The sequence below is a fragment of the Syngnathus floridae genome, chromosome 12 (genome assembly GCF_059516105.1).
Source record: "Syngnathus floridae isolate MCC-2025c chromosome 12, RoL_Sflo_1.0, whole genome shotgun sequence".
NCBI classification, from domain to species: Eukaryota; Metazoa; Chordata; class Actinopteri; order Syngnathiformes; family Syngnathidae; genus Syngnathus; species Syngnathus floridae.
In genome coordinates, this window is record NC_142424.1 from 309,400 (window position 1) to 331,880 (window position 22,481).

The following is a 22,481-nucleotide window of genomic DNA, read 5'->3' on the forward strand; positions in this document are numbered from 1 at the left end:
AAAAGCCCGAGCGAGCAACGTCCATCCTGCCGTGAAAGAGCTGAAGGCATCTTTGGAAACCAAAAGCAGCAAAATTGCCGAGAGGAGGGCCTCGCTCGTTCTTTTCCAGATGACTCTGCAGTGTATGGTTTTTTTTCTTCTTCTCCCCGGCTGGAATGTCTCGCACGTCTCCGTCCGCAAGCTCCTCCCTTGGCCAGGGCGGGGGGGGGGGGGGGTGTCTGAAGAGGATAAGGAGGAAGAGGAGGCAGCTCGCAAACTTGAAAACTCTCATCCCCTGCGAGGGCCTCACGTCCGCCTTGTCTAGGAGCACATCTGGCCCTGCTCGTGCCGCTCACTCGCTCGGCTTCTTTCTTGACTTTTCTTCCTGCAGCCATGAGGAGCGTTTTGGCGGCGACCTGCTTGCTCCTGGCGCTGTGGGGCGTCCTGCTGTGCGCCAGACAGGGCGACGGGGGAGGGGGGGCCGAGGTGAGGGAGGCCCGGGGGCTGGCGGAGAGCCGGGGCACGGCCCGCCCCCGACCCGAGCCCGGGGCTGAACCGGCAGAGGCGGTCCAGCCCAAAGCCAAGAAGAAGAAAACGCCGCAGGAGGTGGAGGCAGGTGAGGGTCGTCGAGTCCCGCGACGCAGCGGGCTGGGCGGGCGGGTGGGCGGCGAGCGCCTCGCCAATTTCATTCCGGCTATATTTGCAATCAAATCCAGGCCAAATTTCAATCAAGCTCTCCTTCCGCTTTCTCATTTACGGACAGACATTGTCAATTGCGTTGCTTCTCGGTGAAGCGCGATACGCCAGTGTGGGGGGCCAGCCAAGGCGAGCGGCTTCCCCAATTGTGGTGTGAAACGCTCGTTTGGAGCCCCTGCCTGCCTGCCTGCCTGCCTGCCTGCCTGCCTGCCTGCCTGCCTGCCTGCCTGCCTGCCTGCCTGCCTGCCTGCCTGCCTGCCTGCCTGCCTGCCTGCCTGCCTGCCTGCCTGCCTGCCTGCCTGCCTGCCTGCCTGCCTGCCTGCCTGCCTGCCTGCCTGCCTGCCTGCCTGCCTGCCTGCCTGCCTGCCTGCGTGGCTGCCTGCCTGCCTGCCGGCCTGCCGGCCTGCCTGCCTGCCTGCGTGGCTGCCTGCCTGCCCGGCCAGCCCGGCCAGCCCGCCTGCCTGCCTCCCCGCCTGCGCTGGCTTGAAAGCCAACGCCGGAAAAGCAGAACCTTGGCTTGGAGCCCCAATCGGAAAGCTGGAAAGCCTGATTCCAAAGCCGACCCCGATGTGTTGTGCTTCCGTTCAGCCAAAGCTAGGAAAGCGGCAGAGAAGGAGGCCAAGGCCAAGAGGCAGAAGATGCCCAAGCCTACCAAAAAGCCCAAACAGCCCAGTAAGAAACCCAAAGCCTCCAAGAAGCCCAAAGCAGCCAAAAAAGCCAAAGCCGCTACAACGGCGACGCCAAACACCAGAGCGCCGACCGCACCCGCCACAGACGCAAGTACGTGCTCTTTGCTGGCCCATCCGCACGGCAGCTGAAGACGGCGAGTGACGACAAACCTGCCCTTTCCTCCTTAGCAACCCGACACTTTCCCACCGTACGGCCCATGTGGGAGGAGCCAGAAGAACCAGACCTGGTCAGGAGGATCCCAGGTGAGCGGGTCACACATGTGCTGAAGTCCCGGCGGTTCTCTCTCTCTCTGCTCGTTTTATGATGGTGCGCTCTCTCTCTCTCTCTCGCTCTCTCTCTCTCTCTCTCTGTCTCTCGCCCTCTCTCTCTCTCTCTCTCTCTCTCTCTCTCTCGCCCTCTCTCTCTCTCTCTCTCTCGCCCTCTCTCTCTCTCTCTCTCTCTCTCTCTCTCTTTGACGATTGCGCTGAGCCCCTGTGGCCAAATTAGGAGACGCAGCTCGGTTTGAGCTACGGCCCGTTTGCTCGTTTCAGGTGGAGACAAATCTGAGCTGAGCACGCTCGAGCCGATGTCCATCCCAGGTATTCACCTGACTCTCTGCGCTTGATTGCCTTTGGAGAACCTTTTGCTGGCGTTGCAGAAGAGCCCACTGAGGTCCCCTTCGTCATCCCCTGGTACGAGGAGTACGACTACGACGACCGTACGTCCGCCGCCGCCGCCGCCGCCGCCAGCTGGGACGTCCTTCGACATCATCATCATCATCATCATCACAATTTCTTTTCTCTCCAGTCGCCAAGAAGAAGCAAGAGCAAGAGGAGGAGCAAGCGCGCCGAGTAAAGGCGGAAAAGGCGGAAAAAGGTCAGGGATGATTATCTCCCGCATTTTTCAAGGTGGGGAAGAGGGAAAAGACGGCGCGCCGCCACCGCTGACACTTGCATCTCTCGCGGTTGCGACCAAGCCGAGCGCCAGAGGAAGTTATGGGAGGCGGAAGAGGAGGAGAGGCTGAAAATGGCGGCGCAGCTGCCGGAACCCAAACGTAAGGTCACGGCCAGCAACGTGTGGACGGGGACGCCTGTCTGAAGCCCGTGCCTCCGTGTCCAGAATGTCCTCCTCTGGGGTTGGAGTCTCACCGCGTGGAAGACGACCAGCTGCTGGCGTCCTCGCAGTCCCAACTCGGCTTCGCCGCTCACAGGGGAAGACTCAACATGCAGGTTGTCTGTCGCCCAGCATAAAGTGACCGCCGTCCGTCCGTCCGTCCGTCCGCCGGCCGCATCACAACGGACTCATCCAAGCGCTCACCGGACCATCCAAAGCCAATGGCGTGACACGTGACGGTCCACCCTGGACTGAAGCGGAACCACAGTGGAGCGGGCGGCAAACTCCACGCTTGACTAACGCCGGTTGTGTCCGCGCAGGCTTCTGCAAACCAAGAAGATCTTTACGGGGGCGCCTGGTGCGCCGAGCCCGAGGAGACCAACAGCTGGTTGGAGGTGGACGCTAGACGAGAGGTGGAGTTCTCGGGCGTCATCACGCAGGGAAGGAACTCTGAGCAGCTGTGAGTCTCTCGAGCACTTGAACGAAAGTGGAAACCAACCGGAGAAGAAAGCCCAACATTTGGTGTTTTTCCTTCCTTCCTTCCTTCCTTCCTTCCTTCCTTCCTTCCTTCCTTCCTTCCTTCCTTCCTTCCTTCCTTCCTTCCTTCCTTCCTGCCTTCCTGCCTTCCTTCCTTCCTTCCTTCCTTCCTTCCTTCCTTCCTTCCTTCCTTCCTTCCTTTCTTCCTTTCTTCCTTTCTTCCTTCCTTCCTTCCTTCCTTCCTTCCTTCCTTCCTTCCTTCCTGCCTGCCTTCCTGCCTTCCTGCCTTCCTTCCTTCCTTCCTTCCTTCCTTCCTTCCTTCCTTCCTTCCTTCCTTCCTTCCTTCCTTCCTGCCTTCCTTCCTTCCTGCCTTCCTGCCTTCCTTCCTTCCGCAGCGACGACTTTGTGTCGTCCTACTTTGTGGCCTTCAGCAACGACAGCCGCGACTGGAGCGTTCTTCACGACGGCTACGCTGAGTGGGTAAGTGGCAGCTCGGCTCGGCTCGGCTCGGCTCGGCTCGGCTGGGCTCGGCTCGGCTCTGGCGTGGCGACGAGAGAAACAAACCCTTGTATTCCCTTGCAGTTGTTCTACGGGAACGTGGACAGAGACACTCCGGTACTGAACCAGTTTTCTTGGCCGGTGGTGGCGCGCTACTTGCGAATCCTGCCGCAGAGCTGGAACGGCAGTTTGTGTCTCCGGGCCGAGATTCTGGCCTGTCAACTTCCCGGTCGGTATGCCGAGAAACGGCAGCTTTAGATCCTCGCGGCCCATTCGGATCCATCCAGGCGCAGTTGACGGACGGCGGGTGTTTGACTTTGGCCTTCCAGACAGCCACCGGAGCGAGGACCAGGTCCAGTCTTCCGACGAGCTCGACTTCCGACATCACAACTACAAGGACATGAGACAGGTGGCCTCCTTTTAAATCATAGCTCCTCAGTGTGTCTCCGGTGTGCCGAGAACACCGTTTGAGCCCGATCACGTGCGCTCGCTCCAGATGATGAAGGTGATCAACGAGGAGTGTCCTGACATAACCAGGATCTACAATGTCGGCAAAAGCTCCCAGGGTCTGAAGATGTACGCCATGGAGATCTCCGACAACCCCGGGGAGCACGAGACGGGTAAGAGAGCGCCGGGGCGGGGCGGGGCGGGGCGGGGCGGAGCGGGCCGGCTGGTCCAAGTTGACCAAGTGGGGCCTGTCCAGGGGAACCGGAATTCCGATACACCGCGGGTCTCCACGGTAATGAGGTGCTGGGCCGGGAGCTCCTCCTCCTACTGATGCAGTTCCTATGCAAGGAGTACAAGGGGGGAAACTCTCGAGTGCGCCGCCTGGTGGATGGAGTGAGGATCCACCTGGTGCCGTCCCTCAACCCCGACGCGTACGAGCTGGCCTTTGAGGCGGTAAAGCGGAGCGCCCTCCCGTGCCGCTCGCTCGCTCGCTCGCTCGCTCGTCTAATCGGGCCGTCCTCTCCTTCAGGGATCTGAGATGGGCAACTGGGTTCTGGGCCACTGGACTGCGGAGGGCTATGACCTCTTCCAGAATTTCCCAGATCTCAACAGCATTCTGTGGGGGGCGGAGGATCGCGGCTGGGTCCCGCGCTTTGTACCCAACCATCACATTCCCACGCCGGAGAACTTTCTCAACGGATCCGTGAGTTGCTTCCCGTTGCGTTTGCTCGTCGGCGACTCCAGCGGGCGACTCTTGCGGCTGGCTTTCAGATGGCTGTGGAGACCAAGGCCATCATTTCCTGGATGGAGCGCACGCCCTTTGTGTTGGGGGCCAACCTGCAAGGCGGCCACAAGCTGGTCACGTACCCTTTCGACACGCAGCGGCCGCAGATTTCGGTAAGGCCGCCAGGGGCGGGGGGGGACGCCATTCGGCCGTCTCGGCATTTCGAGGCGCCCGATTTAGGATCGCCGCGATGGTCGGGATGGCCGCCATCGCGAGGAGCGCAACGAGCGTCGGGATGGCCGCCATCGCGGGGATCGCAACGAGCGTCGGGATGGCCGCCATCGCGGGGATCGCAACGAGCGTCGGGATGGCCGCCATCGCGGGGATCGCAACGAGCGCGGAGACCGCGTCGAGATGGCCACTCGCTGGGCCTCAAATAACGCACTTGTCTTTGGACTTGCTATTCACGAGATCGGACTGTAACTCAAACTACTGCACGGACTTGACGAGTCTTGCCCGTTGAGTCTTTCATTAGCCAAGCTACCCTGTGACGGCGCAAAACTTAATTTGACCTCGGAGCCGTACGGTGACCCCGGTACGTCCGTGTCCAAGATGAGCGACGGCCGCCGCTGGAAGGACAGCGACGAGATGAACGAGGAAACGTGGGCCCGCGTTCAGCGTCAGAAGGAGGGCGCCCTGCGGGAGACGCCCGACGAGGTCATGTTCCGCTGGCTGGCTATGTCGTACGCCCACAGCCACCTGACCATGACCGAGGTCCAGCGCGGCTCCTGCCACGGCGACGACGTCACCGGGGGCCAGGGCATCGCCAACGGCGCCGGCTGGAAGCCCGTGGTGGGAAGTAAGCCTCCGTCTTGTCTTGACATTTGGGCTGGCCGGCCGTCGTGTTCACGCCCGCGTGCCTCGTCCGCAGGCATGAACGACTTCAGCTATCTTCACACCAACTGCCTGGAGATCTCCATTTTCCTTGGCTGCGACAAGTTTCCGCACGAGAGCGAACTTCCTCTGGAGTGGGAAAACAATCGCGAGGCGCTGCTCTCCTTCATCGAACAGGTCAGAACCAGGGCCGCGTCTTCAGACGGACACAAATGGGCTACGTCCTAAGTGGGAACCTGCCCTCGGCGAAAACATCTTCAAAAGGGCTAGCGCGAGGACTTTGCGGGCCGCTTCACAAGTGGGACCGCCCCACAAGTGGGACCGCCCCACAAGTGGGACCGCCCCACCGGGATCTCAATGATGTCAAAGCTCCCCCGAGCACCGCCAATTAACTCATCGGCTGCCAAGCCACTTGATAGCTTTGACGTCTGTAACTGTCAATGAGTTGAGGACCTCAAACAGCTTTTGGTATTCAGTCGTTTGGGAGTCAAGCAAGCGCTCGGGAGCCTTTCCTTTCACCTCTGCTTTTCGTCCCAGGTGCACCGCGGCATCAAAGGGGTGGTCCGAGACACGGAGGGCAACGCACTGGGCAACGCCACCATCTCCGTGGAGGGGATTCGCCATGACGTCATTGCCGGTAAGCAGACACCCCAAACAAATTCTAAATCAGCACTCATGTCGCCCGTGTCAATGGGGGGGGGGGGGGGGGGGAATACAAAAGGCGCATTCGTATCATCTTTGCCGGGTGATGACCAAAACGCCCTCCCTCAATAGAGCAATAGTCGGCCGGCCAGCAGAGCATAGAATCCAGATCACCTCAACATACTGAGCAGCATCACGTGGAAAGGCCATCTACAACAAACTAGCAACATCAGATCAGTTCAAAAGGAGAAAACGGGTGCGGGGCAAAAGCCGCAAAGCGAGCCTTAGCCTTAGCCTTAGCCCGAGGCTTAGGCTTAGCCTTAGGCTTAGGCTTAGGCTTAGCCTCTTCCGTACTTCCTCCGGCGCCGCCATCTTGTGCCGTTCAAGAAAGTTTTGTGTCTCTCACGGCAGCCCCGGGCGGCGACTACTGGCGTCTGCTGAACCCCGGCGAGTACCGCGTGACGGCCAAGGCCGACGGCTACACGTCGCAGACCCGCCTTTGCGTGGTGGGCTACGACGCGGGCGCCACGTCCTGCAGTTTCACCTTGGCCAAGTCCAACTGGGACCGCATCAAGCAGATCCTGGCGCTCAACGGCAACCGGCCCATCCGCGTGGTGGCCAAGGCCGCCACCCCCACGGCGCCCGGCGCCACCGCCGCCGGCACCCTCTCCCCGGAGGAGAGGCACGCCGCCGCCCAGCGAGCCGAGCGGCTGCGGCGGCTGAGGATCCTGCGGCTGCGCCGGCTACGTCTGGAGAAGCAACGCGCCGGCCTCAGGACCCCGCCCCCGACCACCGCCGCTACGACCGCCGCCGCCACCACCAGCACCACGCGGAAGCCCCAGACCACCACTTCCTGGTACGACTCCTGGTTCCCCGTGGACAACTTGTCCACCGAGAATCCCTTTGACAGCATCATCTTTGACTCGGGGCCCACCGAGGACTACCCCTTTCACTTCACCATCGACTGAAAGGAAAGGCGCCAAAGAGAACTGGCCCTTGACATGTCCTTTGCTCATCGAAGCGCACCACTCGAATGAATCTCCATTTCCTTTGCGCAATAAGAATGAGGGGCTTTTAAAAGCGTGACGCTCCGGCAAGACCTCTCCGCACCGCGTCACTTGAAAAACAAAGATGGCTGTTCATTAACCAACCAATGTTGCTTTTTGGATGCAGTTACTCAAGATTAAAAAAAAAAAAAAGATAATCCGCCTGCTTTCTCCAAGGACTGCTGTCGAGACAATCTCAAGCGAGCGATGTGGCGACAGGACGGCGTTCTGAAAATGAACCGTGACACCTCCAAACAATGCAAGAATTGACAAATGAACTGGCTCAGGATTGAAATGATTTTACTTGGTTCCATCTGGAAAACGCAATCAAATGCGCTGCAGCGAGCGCACACGCGCGCGCGCGCACACACACACACACACACACACGGGCGCAGGCAGGCAGGCAGGCAGGCAGGCAGATGTTCTCGGACCGTCGCCACAGCAAAGCCAGACATTTTGCGACATATGAAAATTGGCCAATGTTTTTGTGAGGAGGAATGCAGATCGTTACAGCGAATGGCTGGGCTTTTTGTTGCGCTCCCTTTTCGTGTAGCGGAAACTCCTCAGCGGATTCTTGCCCTTCAACAAAAAACAGCAGGCGCCAATGAGTCGGTGCGGGGCCTAATGGGTGGGCGGGCGGGCGTGGCTCACCTTCAAGCTGCTTTTGGCCACGCCGTGCAGTTTGGGCTTTTGGCTTGGCCCTCTCCGCCTCCTCTTGTTGGACAGAGGGTCCACCACATCCCTCAGAGCTTCGGGGACTGCGCAAAGGTTACAAAGTCAAGTTGGAGTCAGCGAGCAGATGAAAGCACGCGAGGGAGCTAAGGTGACGTGACTGACTAAGGTATTCCGGGATGTTCTTCAGGTGAGGCTTGATGACGGCGGGGTGAAGGTCTCGGTCGTGTCGGAGCAGCTGCAGGTCTCTGGGATTGTCCTCAAAGTACGTCTGATTGACAAGCAGAGGCCACCCGCTCGTGACCTTTGACAAATACGGAGCACTTGCGAGAGGCTCACCTTCAGCTTCTCCGAGTTGAGCAGTTCCTGCTTGATCTCCTTCAGCCGAGCTTCTCTCACCGCCTGCTTGGTGACCGATCGCATGGCGTCCTTTGGTGGGTGGCAAACCATCCGCAGATAGCAACATTCATACGTGAGGTTCCTCAGGGCTCTGTTCTCATCCCATCTCATTGTATTTTGGGTGATGGTGGGAAAGACAACAACAACGACGACGACGACAACAACAAAAAAACCTCAGACTCACCCTGCACCTGTACCTCAAACCTTCAATGGTCTCCATCTTGAACTGGTACGGTTTCAGGGCCGATTCCGCGTTGTCTGGAGACAACAGCGAGACCGTTACGCGAGCGATCCAATGTGAAAAGGTGCGCGTGCCACTGCTCTCTTGATCTCCTCACCTCCCGTCAGCGTCTCCTCCACCTCGGAGAGCAAAGCCGTTTCCGTGTGAGCGACGAAGGACAAGGCCGTGCCCGGGTTGTCGGCTCTCGCCGTCCTAGAGGAAAGCTAAGGGTCAGCTTTTGGCCTGGCGCTGACCACGCCGCCGGTGGCGTACCTTCCCACTCGATGGATATACGACTCCACGGTGGCGGGGAAATCAAAGTTGATGACGTTGGCCACGTTTTGGAAATCCACACCCCTGGAGACGCTGTATTCCTTGGCTTTAGCCCTAGCAAGGCAAGGCAACGCAGCGCAGCGCAGCGCAGCACAGCACAGCACACCTTGAGTCTGCTCAGTCCTCAAGAGTTGTCTTTCACTTTGAATGAAGACTCACTGCCCCGCCTTCTCCGCTTTCTTGCTCTTCTTCTTGCCTCTTCCGGCAGGCTTCGGAGCGGCGCCAGGGTCGGCCAGACTGCGTTCGTCCGTGGCGATGATGTAGTCGTAGAAGCCTTGGTTGAACTGTGTGATGATGTGAGACCTGCGCGAGGAACAACAACTCGACTCGATTTGTGTTTTGTTTGACGGCCAAGCGGATGCGAGTTTCCCCCTTTTGTTTCATGGCGTCCAATTCCAGAAAGGTCTGACCTGGACCGGACGGGCAGCTCCGAGTTGAGCACGCAGGCGGGAATGCTGAACTGCTCCAGGAAGAGCTTGAGGCGGTAGCATCGCTCCACGGCTCCCACAAAGACCAGCGTCTTGCCCCGCACCAGCCGCAGCTTGAGCAGCGTGTAGATGAGCAGGAACTTGTCCTCCTCCTCGCAGCGGATGCTGAACTGCTGCAGCTGGCTGCAGTCTGGCAGCTGGGAGCCTTGCAGCTTCAGGGTCACCTGGGGGGGGACGGACGGACGGACGGACATTGCTTTCCTCGTCATGTCGTGTGCTTCACGGGGGTAACCGGCGCAACGCTGGCCGCCTTTACGGGATTGTGCAGCAGAAGCTCCTTCAAGGCCTGAACGTCATCACTGAGGGTGGCGGACATGAGGACGGACTGGTAGATCTTTGGCAGGTGGCTGTCGGGCGGTTGAGCACACAATATTAGCATTAGCGCGCCATGCGTTCCAAAGATTGGTTGAAGAAGCAGCCCCGAGGCAAAGCCCGCATGGCCTCCCTCACCACAGCAGACTCTTCAGGTCGTCCTCGAAGCCGAAAGAGAAGAGCAGGTCGGCCTCATCCGCCACCAGCGTCTCCAGCGAGGCTCGCAGGGTGAGATTGCGCGCGTTGAGGTGGGCCAGAACGCGGGACGGCGTGCCCACCACCACGTCGGGCTTCTCCATCAGGACGGGCCTGCCGGCCGACAAGCGAAGAGCGGCGGAAATGGGCAGCGGTCCAAAAATGAGGGGAAACGTAAATGGAATGCTACTGTTTGGGGGCGAGGGGGGTTTCTCGTTTGGGACCTTTGAGCGGACACGTCGGCTTTCCCGGATATGTCGGCCACGCGGACGTCCCTGGAGCAGTACGCCGTCAGCTGCCTCATCATCGTCTGGACCTGCTGGCCCAGTTCCTTGGTTGGCACCAGGATAAGGGCCCTCACGTCCTGCTCGCGAACACCCTGAAGAGGACAACGAGACACGAACGCTTGCAGCCGGCCGGCCGGCACTTTTGATCGTTGCGGGGCTGGCTGCTCGGTTGTCACCTGCTTGGAGGCCAGGATGCGCTGGATGATGGGCACGGCGTAAGCGGCGGTTTTCCCAGAGCCGGTCCGGGCCCGAGCCAGGAGGTCTTTTCCCTCCAGAGCCAGAGGGATGGCCTTTTCCTGGATCAAGGTGGGCTGGGACCAACCCAAATCGGCCACCGCCTAAAAGAGGAACTCCCTTGTGTTACACGCGAGCCAACCTCAGATGCATTTTGGTCTGGCGCTTCATGACAAACACAAATGAATTTAAGGGTTAGGGTTAGTATTATGTGCCCTGAATTCTTATCCCTGCTTCATTTCGGCTTTGCTTGACTCATTGACCTTTTTCTTATCTATTGTGTCCGGGCAAACACAGAAACATTCGTGTCCACTCTGTCCTACTTGGGCTTTATTTTCGTACCGTGTTGACGAATGACGAGGCAGATGAAATGGGTCATTTTTGAGCGGCTCAACTTCTCGCGGCGCGTTATCATTCTTCCATTTGGGTTGAACTCGCATGCAAACACGGAGCGGAGCTGTGTTACCTTCAAAAGACGGTCGTCAAGTCCCATTTCGTGGAATTGAAGCCTCTCGGTCGCCATTGCAGCGGTACCACGGCACGCACGCGTGTGTCGCACACTTACGACGTCACGTCACGTTACGTCACGCTCGCCTCCCGTCGCTCGCAGTGTGTCGTCACGTTCATGTGTTTTAGGGTCACCGAAGTAACAATCGTACGTATTTGGAAAAGCCTTTTCCGAACAGTTATTTGCCGAGAATCTTCCATTGATTGCAACCTAACCCCTGCGCATCATGCACTCCGAAGCAGAGGGTGGCGCCAGAGTGCAATCTGGTCTTTAAGAGAAGCAACGAAACACTGAGCCGGGTTTCGGGGAAAACAGCAACACAGGGATGACGTTTCAACTTGTCAAGGTAGTCTTGTGTTTGTTTTCTGAATCAAACGTTGTCTTCAACATATTACCTAATAATCGTTTAGTCTTGGCAAGTTGGTCGATTGCGGGCTCACGTCACGTTAAGGAATGCGCGACAACACGTGTGCTAAGTTTCGAGCTAATGCGCTAACTAGCCTACTGGCGCTGTTTCCCAACGTGGGTATATGATTGTAGTTTGCCCGAACTGCACGTTAGCTGGGCAAGCGTTTCATGGATTTTGATGAAAACGTCAAGCACACAACACGAATCCGACATTGACGTTTTTATGTTTTGGGGAGATTGTCAATCGCAATTCAAAGCCCAACAGTATAGCAATGAAGTGAGGGTTCCCCAATTGACGTACTCTTATGCTGGATCAGTTGCGGCAGGCCCAGCCATCCTTGAAGTGAAATCTCTTGCCTTTTGCCCAGACCCTTGCACTTTGACGACGACGTCATCATGACGAGGTGGGCGCGGGCCAACAACGTCCACAAGCACAAGGCCGCCGAGGCCACGCCCTGGAGTCGGCTGCGGGCGGGAGCAAGAGGAGAAGAACCTCAGAGGAGCCACGCTCGAGGAATGCAACCGGGCGGCTCGGCGGTCCACGCTCGAGGAATGCGACCGGGCGGCTCGGCGGTGAAGAAGGCCAACAAGAAGAAGAAGAAGGAATACACGGACCAGGATGTCAACGGCTTCCTGGCGTTTCTGCAGCAGGGCGGACAAACGACGGCGACAACGCACGGGCAGCAGGAGCTGCGGCAAGAGGTGGAGGTGGCCTTGAAGAAGGACCAGAGGAGAGAAAACAGGAGGCTCAAGAGGCAGACAGACAAGAAGGACAGAATGGTGAGAGAGGCAGCTGGTTTTGCCCCTCTCAAGACAAAGCCCTTGCTGTCTTTTCACATAAACTGTAAAGGACATTGTTTGCAAGTGGATTATTTTTCTCGTTTCTGCGGCCCACTTTGCACAACTCATTGTTGTTTGTTTGGGTCTTCTCTGCAGCTGTGCTTCAACTGCAGGAAGCCCGGCCACGGCCTGGCCGACTGTCCAGAGGCAGAGGGCGACCGAGAGATGGGTAGCGACATCTGCTACCGGTGCGGTTCCACCGAGCACGAAATTCAGCGCTGCCGGGCCAAAGTGGACCCCGCCGTCGGTGAGGACAAGGACGTTTCCTTGTCCTCCCTCTGTTCATAACAGCGACTGGACTTTTGCAATTGCAGGTGACTACCCGTACGCCAAGTGCTTCATCTGTGGTCAGACGGGACATTTGTCACGCTCCTGCCCGGACAACCCCAAAGGCCTCTACGCTCAAGGTCCGTGAGTCGACGTACCGTTGATGTTATTCTAATGTCGGCCGCTAGATGGAGACACAGTATTCCATTAGCGTTCTTTTTGATCCTTTTTTGTTTTAAGGAGTTGATAGCCGCAAAAGGTTTTTGATTTGGTCAAATGACCTTGAATTATAGATTGATATCAAGCACTGCAACTCACCCACGTGACAGTGGCTGCATTTGGCCGCCGTCTGCGTGCCTTCCATTTTGACGCTCTCGTTTGCTTCCCAGGAGGGAGCTGTCGAGTCTGCGGATCTGTGGAACATTTCCAGAAGGACTGTCCCGAACATCAAGCCTCCAGTGAGTCTGACGCCGCCACCGAGTGAACCTTGGCATCTAACACTGTGTTGTTGTTAAAGCTGGGGCTGACGCTGCTTTTTTTTTTTTTTTCTGGGGGAAAAACCAAATAAGGAGGGAAAGAAACAGGGTGTTGTTGAAAGACAAAGGGGGGCAAAGTAGGGAAAATGCAAGTTTCCAGAGAAGAAAGAATGGCTTGCTTTTTTTTCTTCTCCAATTAACTCAGTTTAGGCATTCCAGCTCGTATTGATTTCTTTTTCTTTTTTTTCTTTCATGTACTTGCAGGTCATAACGTGACGTTGAGCTGGTTGTCCAACAACATGAGCGCCGACCACGAGGACGTCCATGTTCCCGTGGTCAAGAGCGAACCCAAGCGCCACAAAGTGGTGGTGTTCTGAACGTGTTGCCGCTGCAACCCTTTTGCTTCTTTCCAAAATCATTTTGTTAGCTTTTGTTATGCTAGTAAATCAATCGAAAGACGTCATTTTGTACGGTTTGTAGTGCTTTTGATTTATACCCACTTGCTCTGTCAACTTTGTCTGGCTGCTGAGAACCATTTAGAAAGGTTAGTTGCGACATCATTGATGAGGTCTTTACAAGACTTTTGCAAACCTAATCAAGTGCAGATGTTAACAGCTCGTGAATCCAAGCAAGAACAAGAAGAACCTTGTGAAGTCCGCCCTGGGAGCGAAACTTGAGACCCCCTCCGAGCCGTCTGTTTCCAAATGCAGCACAGAGGCTTCATTCAACGATGCCACCTGGTTGCACTTGAACATAAGCCTTTTACATCTTTGTGTAAACGATTCCTATTTCAGATTCTTGGAAAGCCCCTGAAAATGCGCTGCAATCCCGCCGGGCGGGCGCACGCACACGTGTGTTTAATTTATGGAGAGCACTAAAACGCGTGCAATTATTGCTGGAGGAGACGCATGTTATCTGAAGTCCAGTCCCGCCTTGGTCCTGAGCCGAGCCGAGACGAGACGAGACGAGACGAGACTCAGGGCAGAAAAACATCTTTTGACTCGTCACGTTCAAATTCTACCTCTGAATCACAACAAATTTCATACAACCAAGGGGAGACACAAGAAGCTGCTGCATTGTATATATGTATGCATGTATGTATGTATATATATATATATATGTGTGTAGACTATAATTAGTATTAATAGTACTGTAATCAAACATCTTAATCGTTTATTCATGGTTAAATTCTTATGTTAATGAGTCGATGCGGTGTTTGTCGCCCGATGATGACGTAGGCGGAACTTGCTAAACCTGCCGGGCGCAGTTATCGACCGGAAAAGATGCTAGTGCGACCATTTTTTATCTGAACCAATTGGTAGGCAAAAGGAAAACACAAGTGGGTAAGTTGTTGCGTGTAACGCCCGGTTAATGGTGTGTTTTGTTCCGTTTTAAGCATTCGGCTGGTCGCGTGCGGCCGTTCAAACTTGCCGTGTTGACGAGCGCGGTGCGAGCTAGCTAGCAGCTTAGCATTCAACAAATGTGTGTGGTTTGACTTGGCGGGGAATGACGTCGCGGTTGTGCCTCACCGCTCGCCCGTGTTGTCCTCCGCGCAGTTGCCAGCAGATCCGCAACTGTTGTCATTGGCGTGAATTGGGGGCTAATGCCGGCCGCTCTCTTCTGTGATTGGCTCTTTCCCCATCTCTCCAATCACAAGCGTTAAGTCCGGAAGATGCCCGCAGAGACGCAGTCGTCCGTGAGGGAAATCCCGCTCTCGTCCGAGCCCGACTCCTCCTACTTCCTGCGTGTGGACGAGAGTGGGCGGGGCTTGGCCTATGGCTTCCAGCTGCTGCTCAGCGATGGACGATACGCTTGGAGTGGAGAAGGTCGGTCCTCCCGGTCCTCCCGGTCCTCCCGGTCCTCCCGGTCCTCCCGGTCCTCCCGGTCCTCCCGGTCCTCCCGGTCCTCCCGGTCCTCCCGGTCCTCCCGGTCCTCCCGGTCCTCCCGGTCCTCCCGGTCCTCCCGGTCCTCCGTCTCCAACTTTCATGAACTCGTCGCCATCCACTATTTTTTGGGAGTCGATGGTTTTATCAGTGAATCACTGTGGGCTCTTCTAATTTCCCAGCGAGCGAGGCGTCCGTGCGTCAGGAGGCGGCTGAACTGGAGATGTCCACGGAGAAGTACGTCCAGGACCTGCGGGAGGCGCTGACGGGGGAGGCGGGCGTCCACTCTTACCGCTTCGCCCTGGCGCCGGCCACGCCCGACGGCGCCCTCACACTGACCTACGACAAAGTGCAGAAGGACATCTCGGTGAGGCGTTAGACCCGTGCGGCGACCGGTCGCCCCGATCAGCGCGTGGGCGGGCGCCACTGGTCTCACGGTGTCGCGGGGCTGGCCGTTTCCCCGTCTCTTCGTTGTCACGCCGCAGTTCAGGCTAGGCTCGACGCGGCTCGAGCCCGTCACCGAGCCCGAGCAGATTGTCGGGGCTCTGCTGAGCCGCAGTTTGGAGAGAGCCGCTTCTCTGGAGCGGCACAACCGGGAGCTTCGGGAGCACAACCTACGGCTGCGACGGGAACACGTCCGCTTCGGCGCCGAGTAAATAGTTACCGTCACTGCCATGACGCGGCGTCCTGAGCGCAGGCCCGTACAGCCAGCGGCGACCGCTCCTCCGGGCGTCGCTGTCCTGGCTGCACTGCCTGCACTGCCTGCACTGCCTGCACTGCCTGCACTGCCTGCATTCTGTTCACTGCGCTTTTGTTTTTCAGGCTGGAGCGCTACGCCAGCGGTAAGGAGGCCCTGGAGGCGGAGCTTTACGCTCGCTTTCTTCACGTCCTCAACGAGAAGAAAGCCAAGATGCGCGGCCTGCGAGAGACGCTCGAGCAGCTCCGGGAAGCCGGGTACGCCGTTCGCCCACGCTTCGGAGCGCCCACGTCCGCTCACGGCCGATACTTGGCGTCCTCGGCAGGAGCGGCGAGAAGCGAGAGCGGGCGACCGAGGAGCCGGAGGGAGACGCGGCGCCGGCGGCCGTCGCATCTTCCGGCGGTACGGCCGAGCGGCATCCGTCCGATACTTTGGAATGAATTTGGAATTGGCTTCAGTCTGGGTGTACCTCCGGATAGCTAACCCAGAGCGTCGGAGCCGTTTCGGACTTGTCTGTCGCTCTGAACGTGCGGCTTGCTCTTTTCAGGGGCGCGCTCTCCTGGCCCGTGCGACGACAGCCTGATCGACATCGGCGACGTGGCGCCCAGTCGCAAGCGGCGCTTCCGCTTCCGCCCGGGAGCCTTGGACGCGGCCGTTGAGCGAGCGCACGCAAGGTAGAGAGGTCTTTGCAAACCACACGCTCCACTTCCTCTCTCAGAAGGATCGAGTCCCGTCGTCCCACTGACCTGCTCCCCTTCCTTCTTCCTCCTTCCTTCCTTGCTTGCTTCCTTCCTTCCTTCCTTCCTTCCTTCCTTCCTTGCTTGCTTCCTTGCTTCCTACCTACCTACCTACCTACCTACCTACCTACCTACCTACCTACCTACCGTCCTTCCTTCCTTGCTTCCTTGCTTGCTTGCGTAGCAGGAGCGACTCCCCGGCGGCAGCCAGTCAGCCGCCGGCGGCGGCGGCGGCGGCAGAAGAAGTCGAGGACCTCTTTGAGGACTTGTGACAGCCGCAAGATGGATGAGAAGGAGCAGCTTTTGTAGACGTCTGTCCATCCGGGATTTTAGCCTTGGATGTCGGGACGGTGCGCTGCAGGGGAATGATCGTTACTCGAATAAAAAGTGGCCAGGCCTGTTGGGCTCCTTGTTTTCACCGCCCTCTCTTGTCGGAAGCCCGCCTCCGTGGACTGGGCCTGGCGCCTCCGTGTGCGCGCCGCCTCCGTGTGCGCGCCGCCGCTCACTTGCCTGGCTGGAGCGGAGGAGGAAGGAGCCGCGCGACAGCCCGTGGAGCGCACGCCTCACCCACCTCCTGAAGGTGAGTGGGATTCTTCCCGGCCGGCTCGGGCTCCTTCGGACGTCTTTTTTGAACTGATTTTGCTGCTGCGCTTCGTTCCGTGTCGTTTTTGGCCGGATGACAATTTCCCAGCTCGCGCGCGGCGGCGGCGACTCCCCAAAGATGCGTCCCAGCTGAAGCAAACAAATGATCCGTGACGCAACATGCATATTTTGCAAAATGACCTCAACTGCTTTGGCCTCAGGGTCTCGCCTTCGCACAGTTCTCGTTCGCTCATAAATGTTGACACAACTTTCTCCTTTTCCGGTGCACATGGGGCATTTGCAAAAGTGTTCTTTCTTCTGTTATTTGCCAAAAGAGTCGCGCCTTGTGTCGTCCAGGGCCTCGTTTGATGCAAACGCTTGCGCTTTGCCACCGTTTCGGAGCCACCTTGGCCGGAATGAAATGGAGCAACTTCACATGGCGTGAGGAGGAGTTGCATTTAGACAAAGCTAGTGATTTGGAGCAACCAAGTGTGTAAGTGCTAAGCGGTGCCACAGGAGAGCGGCAAAGCGCTTCTTTTACATGACATGCGGCAAGGCTGCGGCCTGTATCCATCAAAGTCCTCCAAGACGGGCCCGTCTTACGGCTGGCGACCCGCGTCTGTCCTGGGTGTGATGCTTCTGCTTCTGGCCATCCTGCTGCCTCTGCTGTGCGCGTCCTCTGCCCGTCCCCATGCAGGTGACTCGAAAGTTTCTTTGGAAGAAAAAGAGCGTTCTATTTTTTGCCGCCGGTCATTGGAAGTCAATTGCAGCGGCGGACGAAACGGAGCACAGCTGGCACGTGGAGGCCTCGTTGGCGGGCACGGTCCTGCTCCCCTGCCAATTGACCACGCCGGCGCCCGCCTCCGCTGCCGAGAAGCCGAGGGTCAAATGGACCCGCGTGGAGTCTGGCGCCGAAACGGTGGTCGTGGTGGCCCAGGGCGGCGCCGTGAAGGTGGCCCAGGACTTTGCGGGCCGTGTGTCCTTGCCCGACGGCGAGGCCGCCCTGGCCATTGTCGGGCTGCGGGCGAGCGACGCCGGCCGCTACCGATGCGAGGTGGCCCGAGGGATGGAGGAGCGGCGCGGCGGTGGCGCCACCCTCAGCGTAAGGGGTGAGTCTGTGTCGCCTCGCCCGGTGAGACCAAAGACGAGCCGGCCGGCTACGCGATGTGGCCCCCCCTTGAGGGCCAAATGTTGAGCAAGGTGTGCACTTGCGCCAGGTGCGGTCTTCCACTACCGGGCCAGCACGGGCCGCTATTCCCTGGACTTCCAGGCCGCGGCGGAGGCCTGTCGGTCGGCGGACGCCGCCATCGCCACGCCGGAGCAACTGACGGCCGCCTTCCACGACGGGCTGGACCGTTGCGACGCCGGCTGGCTCGCCGACCGCACCGTCAGGTGGCCGGGGCCGGCCGGCCGGGATCTTCTGTGGGCGGGCCCGCTAAAATGCTCCTTGCGCCTTTCTCTTCCAGATATCCCATCAGGCAACCCCGACCGGGCTGCGAAGGCGACCTGAAGAGCCGGCCTGGCGTGCGCACGTACGGCGTCCGAATAGCCAGCGAGAAATACGACGTTTTTTGCTACGTTGACAAACTAGACGGTAAACGCCGCTACTCTTTGGAGTGGCAAAAAATGGCCAACAGCTGATGAAAAGCGAAATGAAATGTGCTGCAACGCTGGAGCTACAATTCAGCCAATGTCACGGTTGATGTTTGCGCTGCATTCAGGGGAGGTCTTCTACCCGCCCGCCGGCGGCAAGCTGACCCTGCAGGAGGCGGCGGGCGAGTGTCGGAAGCACCAAGCGGCGTTAGCGTCGCCCGGGCAACTGTTGGCCGCCTGGGCGGCGGGCCTGGACCGATGCGACTACGGCTGGCTGTCGGACGGCAGCGTCCGCTACCCCGTCACCGTTCCCCGCCCGCAGTGCGGCGGCGGCCAGCTGGGTGTCCACACGCTCTACAAGTACCACGACCAGACGGGGTACCCGGACCCGCAGGACAGGCACGGAGCCTACTGCTTCAAAGGTGACCTTTGCACAAGTTTTGTGGAAATTCAATCCAAGTTTGATGGGCAAATGCGTCGGAATCTACAGCGTGTCGTTTGCCTCTTTGAGGCCGATTGACCGAGCGGGGGCCAAAACCAAACCAAACCAAACCAAACCAAACCAAACCAAACCAAACCGAACGGTCGGCTGGACGGGCGTCTGGAAGCAATGCACCGCTGCCTTCTGCCTTTTGCCCTTTTACGGTTAGCGCCGTCGGAGGAATAGCGGCGATACCCTCTGGAGCCCGCCATGACGTGATTTTTTTCCAGCACAAACGTGCGCTGCCGAGGTGAATGTGAGCTGACGCAGGAGGAACGTAAAGGCCGCTGTTGACTTTGGCCGACCTCGTCGTCGGAGGTTCTGGTACCGAGCAACTGGGCAGCTTTTAAACACCTTTCCCCCGTCGTTTTGCAAGTGTTTACTTTGAACGGGAAACTAAAAAAAGGGTCTTTGGTCCCTCCTGAAGTTGAAATCCTCTCTTCCTCTTCTGCAGCCAAGCTACCAGAAGCCACGTTAACGGCTCCAAAGAGTACCGGGGTGGGACCAGAACCCGGCGGCACTTCTGACTTCTCTGAGCGTCAAACAAATCCCGTCACTCCTCGTCCGGTGTCGCGCGATGACATCGTTACGGAGAACCGGCCGACACAGGCGGAGCCGCCTTCTCCGGCCCTCGGCGCGGACCGATCGGTAGCTCTACCCGGCGAGGGCCAGTCCACGGTGGAGCCACCGCTCCACGTCATCATCGTCAACGTGCAGGACAAAAATCAATCGGGTAGGCCCGCCCGGACGACTTTTGCCCATCACTGAGCGTTTGCTTGCTTGATTTGAATTGAATGCGACTTGCGCTGTATTTTCCAGTGGTTAAACTAACTCGTGAAGTGTTGTTGTACGTAGTCAAAATTGCCTGGACCTAGAAGAGTACCCTGAGGAACGCCATGCATATTTGATGTTGTCGACATGATCACGTTGTAGCAACCGCAAGTGGGCGACGATTGGTTTCATCAGCATTTGTTTGTCGCTTCATTTTTGTAGTCATCAAAAATGTATTTCCAGTCAAGTCTGCAATCAGTGTTTCCACCTTTTCGTTCAGTTGATCGCATCCTGCAGTTCCTCAACTCACCCGCGGGGAGCGCTGTCGCTAGCGCGCAAATCACCGACCGCTCGCTTTGGATGGACGCGCCTGTCCTTGACCCCGATGCCGTGGAAGTGCCGCTGCCGACCGTCGGCTTCGTCGATGGCACCAAACGCATCGTACGAGAACGTAGGGCTTTCTTGACAAATAAAACAAAAGCAAAAAAAACCAACAACAACAAAAAAACAAAAACGCTTCCTCAGAAAGTAGGTCAAAGTTGCAATCGCCCGACTGCCAATGCATGTGCTTTGCCTTGACGTGGCGGTGTTTTGAAATATTTCCCGTCCCGCACGTCATCCAATCAGGTGATGTTTGACGCGCGAGCGCCGGAGGAGGCGCGAGGGGAGAGCGCCGCTGCCGCCGCCGCCGCCGCCGCCGCCGTTGGGGTGTCAGCAGAGGAGGCGAGCCCGACGCCGTCTGAGGAGCCCAGCGTGACGGACGCCTACCGTCTGGGCTTTCTGTCTGACTTCCCAGCCGGGGCGTCACCGACGAGGCGGGCCAGTCCCTCCGCCAGTCCCTCCGCCAGTCCCTCCGCCTCATCCTGGGACTCCACCACGGAGGACGTGCAACTCGGGCCTCCCTCGTTGCGCTCAGAAACGGCGACGCGGGACGCCGGGCTCCACGCCGGGCTCCACGCCGGGCTCCACGCCGAGGCTGCGCAGGCGTCCACCTTTGGCCCAGATGCCGGCCAGACGCCGGGGGACGGGGAGGCTTCGGGGGAGCACGGAGCTCCTGTCGAGGGACAGTTTTTACCAGGCGCCCCGGTGCATCTGACACCGGACTTTGGCCCCCCACCTGCCATCTGGCTTGACACGGGCCCCGCTGAGCCCGCCAATCTCCGGCAAAAGGAGCAGTCCACCTCGCCGTCGGCGGGCCTCCGACAGCTCCCCCCTGGGCCGTGCGGCCCCGGCTGGCACAAGTTCCAGTCTCACTGCTACAAACATTTCCCCCAGCGTCGCAGCTGGCACGCGGCCGAGCAAGAGTGCCGCGTCCACGCCGCTCACCTGGCCAGCATCCTGTCGCTGCGAGAGCAACACTTTGTCAACGGTGAGTGGCGCCGTCCGCCTGCCGCTTTGTCCCGGCCCGGCCCGGCCCGGCCCGGCCCAGCCCGGCGGCAATTCCGACTCGCTGCGCGCACGCAGGTCTGGCCGGCGACTACCAGTGGATCGGCCTCAGCGACAAGATGTTTGAAAAAGACTTCCGCTGGATCGACGGCAATCCCCTGGTGAGTTATGTTGGCCGACTCCTTCGGGTCAAATGAAAATATTACGAGTTCGGGGGAAGGTGGGCTCAATATTAGCAAGCGACGAGCGAAGACGCCGGCGGGGCGAATGATGTTGACGTTTGTTTGCCTGCCTGCGCAGCGCTTCGAGCACTGGCGGCCCAACCAGCCCGACAGTTTCTTCCGCTCCGGCGAGGACTGCGCCGTCCTCATCTGGCACGACAGCGGCCGCTGGAACGACGTCCCGTGCAACTACCGCCTGGGCTTCACCTGCAAGAAGGCGGCAGGTGCCACGTCCCCGCGCCGCCACGCCCTGCCTGCCTCACCCTGCCTCACCCCTCCTCCTACCCGCAGTGTGGTGCGGGCCGCCGCCCGCCGTGAAGGACGCCCTCGTGTTTGGTCCTCGGCGCTTCCGCTACGAGGTCAAGGCCCTGACGCGCTACCGCTGCAAGCCGGGCTTGGTCCAGAGGGGCGCCCCCGCCGTCCGCTGCCGCTCCGACGGCCGATGGGAAGTCCCCAAAGTGACCTGTGTCAGCCGTGAGTACCATGGAGATTAGGGCGCCTCCTGCTGGGCAATAGTGGTGGGAGTCGTTTCAGAGCACCAATCTCCAATCATCCTTTCCCATGCAAGCTAATTGAAAGGCAGCCCCAAAAGAAACACAAAACTGGAGCAAGGGCAAAATGAACTTTGACTGAGGTCCAGGCTTGCTTGCTCGCTCGCTCAGGGAATGTGCAAAGTAAAAGCAAACCTTTGAAGATGATGATCCCAATTGGAGAAGCAACAACCGTGTCGAAAACTTGCTCGGTCTGCCTTCTCACTCTGTCTTGTATTTCCTCTCAGCGGCGACCTATCACGCGCAAGTTCCCGCACAGACGACGGGCCACGCGCTCGTCGTCCACCTCCACCGCGCGGCGACCGATCGTGACCGGCGGCAGAGGGACGACGGACAGCGCGGCGCTTGCGGAACCCGCTGTCGGCGCCGGGATGGTGACATGTGACACGCCAAGTGGCAAATTAAGGCGATCCTCTCTTGCTATGTTGTTTCGTTTATGAATGCCTTCCAATTTTGCTGTGCATTAAAGCGCCTCTCCCTCCAATTACCGGATGGGTGGATGGTTTTGGATGGATGGATGGATGGATGGATGGATGGATGGATGGATGGATGGATGGATGGATGGATGGATGGATGGATGGATGGATGGATGGAGCGATGGATGGATGGATGGATGGATGGATGGATGGATGGATGGATGGATGGATGGATGGATGGATGGATGGATGGATGGATGGATGGATCCATCATCCACAAGAATATGGTGACGTGCCAAAGGGGGCTGGATGGCTATCCGGCAGGGCTATAGCGTTTGT

The 22,481-nt window shown here is 58.5% G+C and overlaps 5 protein-coding genes across 13 annotated transcripts; 4 read left to right on the forward strand and 1 right to left on the reverse strand.

Annotated features, from left to right (window-relative positions):
- Positions 1–210: 210 nt before the first annotated feature.
- Positions 211–7,343, forward strand: aebp1a (AE binding protein 1a). Its single transcript, XM_088392730.1, has 20 exons — positions 211–595; positions 1,264–1,455; positions 1,533–1,607; positions 1,896–1,943; positions 2,003–2,062; positions 2,152–2,220; positions 2,321–2,398; positions 2,464–2,573; positions 2,778–2,917; positions 3,330–3,414; positions 3,517–3,661; positions 3,762–3,841; positions 3,929–4,052; positions 4,136–4,332; positions 4,409–4,582; positions 4,651–4,776; positions 5,216–5,462; positions 5,535–5,674; positions 6,035–6,134; positions 6,551–7,343. Exons 1-20 carry the CDS (start codon positions 373–375, stop codon positions 7,105–7,107), a joined length of 2,970 nt encoding a protein of 989 aa, XP_088248856.1. The 5' UTR covers positions 211–372; the 3' UTR covers positions 7,108–7,343.
- A 125-nt stretch (positions 7,344–7,468) lies between these two features.
- ddx56 (DEAD (Asp-Glu-Ala-Asp) box helicase 56) lies at positions 7,469–15,089 on the reverse strand. 3 transcript variants are annotated; one of them, XM_088392743.1, is made up of 14 exons: positions 14,354–15,089; positions 10,268–10,429; positions 10,029–10,183; positions 9,748–9,918; positions 9,554–9,644; positions 9,220–9,461; positions 8,969–9,112; positions 8,750–8,863; positions 8,595–8,689; positions 8,441–8,514; positions 8,197–8,286; positions 8,023–8,128; positions 7,837–7,943; positions 7,469–7,764 (listed from the first exon to the last, which is right to left on the reverse strand). In XM_088392743.1, exons 3-14 carry the CDS (start codon positions 10,109–10,111, stop codon positions 7,693–7,695), a joined length of 1,389 nt encoding a protein of 462 aa, XP_088248869.1. In that variant the 5' UTR covers positions 10,112–10,183; positions 10,268–10,429; positions 14,354–15,089; the 3' UTR covers positions 7,469–7,692. The 3 variants fall into 3 exon arrangements, with proteins under 3 accessions (XP_088248869.1, XP_088248868.1, XP_088248867.1); XM_088392742.1 differs by lacking the exon at positions 14,354–15,089 and adding an exon at positions 11,543–11,690; XM_088392741.1 differs by lacking the exon at positions 14,354–15,089 and adding an exon at positions 10,792–11,080.
- Positions 10,850–13,287, forward strand: zcchc9 (zinc finger, CCHC domain containing 9). Of its 2 annotated transcripts, XM_088392762.1 has the most exons (7): positions 10,850–10,980; positions 11,073–11,179; positions 11,610–12,021; positions 12,178–12,328; positions 12,396–12,488; positions 12,738–12,806; positions 13,089–13,287. In XM_088392762.1, the coding sequence occupies exons 3-7, from the start codon at positions 11,638–11,640 to the stop codon at positions 13,199–13,201; spliced, it is 810 nt and encodes a 269-aa protein (XP_088248888.1). In that variant the 5' UTR covers positions 10,850–10,980; positions 11,073–11,179; positions 11,610–11,637; the 3' UTR covers positions 13,202–13,287. The 2 variants fall into 2 exon arrangements, with proteins under 2 accessions (XP_088248888.1, XP_088248887.1); XM_088392761.1 differs by having other exon boundaries at positions 10,913–11,179.
- LOC148389215 (DNA repair protein XRCC4-like) lies at positions 13,451–16,539 on the forward strand. Of its 4 annotated transcripts, none has more exons than XM_088392759.1 (8): positions 13,451–13,918; positions 14,482–14,650; positions 14,890–15,074; positions 15,193–15,359; positions 15,530–15,661; positions 15,730–15,806; positions 15,952–16,078; positions 16,326–16,539. In XM_088392759.1, the coding sequence occupies exons 2-8, from the start codon at positions 14,497–14,499 to the stop codon at positions 16,411–16,413; spliced, it is 930 nt and encodes a 309-aa protein (XP_088248885.1). In that variant the 5' UTR covers positions 13,451–13,918; positions 14,482–14,496; the 3' UTR covers positions 16,414–16,539. The 4 variants fall into 4 exon arrangements, with proteins under 4 accessions (XP_088248885.1, XP_088248882.1, XP_088248886.1 ...); XM_088392756.1 differs by lacking the exon at positions 13,451–13,918 and adding an exon at positions 14,024–14,167; XM_088392760.1 differs by lacking the exon at positions 13,451–13,918 and adding an exon at positions 14,024–14,167 and having other exon boundaries at positions 16,329–16,539.
- A 33-nt stretch (positions 16,540–16,572) lies between these two features.
- Positions 16,573–22,210, forward strand: LOC148389216 (brevican core protein-like). 3 transcript variants are annotated; one of them, XM_088392731.1, is made up of 13 exons: positions 16,573–16,721; positions 17,081–17,420; positions 17,494–17,832; positions 17,941–18,115; positions 18,190–18,317; positions 18,445–18,738; positions 19,252–19,530; positions 19,849–20,096; positions 20,196–20,937; positions 21,033–21,115; positions 21,255–21,399; positions 21,467–21,649; positions 21,954–22,210. In XM_088392731.1, exons 2-13 carry the CDS (start codon positions 17,270–17,272, stop codon positions 22,109–22,111), a joined length of 2,925 nt encoding a protein of 974 aa, XP_088248857.1. In that variant the 5' UTR covers positions 16,573–16,721; positions 17,081–17,269; the 3' UTR covers positions 22,112–22,210. The 3 variants fall into 3 exon arrangements, with proteins under 3 accessions (XP_088248857.1, XP_088248859.1, XP_088248858.1); XM_088392733.1 differs by having other exon boundaries at positions 19,849–20,009; XM_088392732.1 differs by having other exon boundaries at positions 16,635–16,721; positions 17,059–17,420.
- Positions 22,211–22,481: the final 271 nt, after the last annotated feature.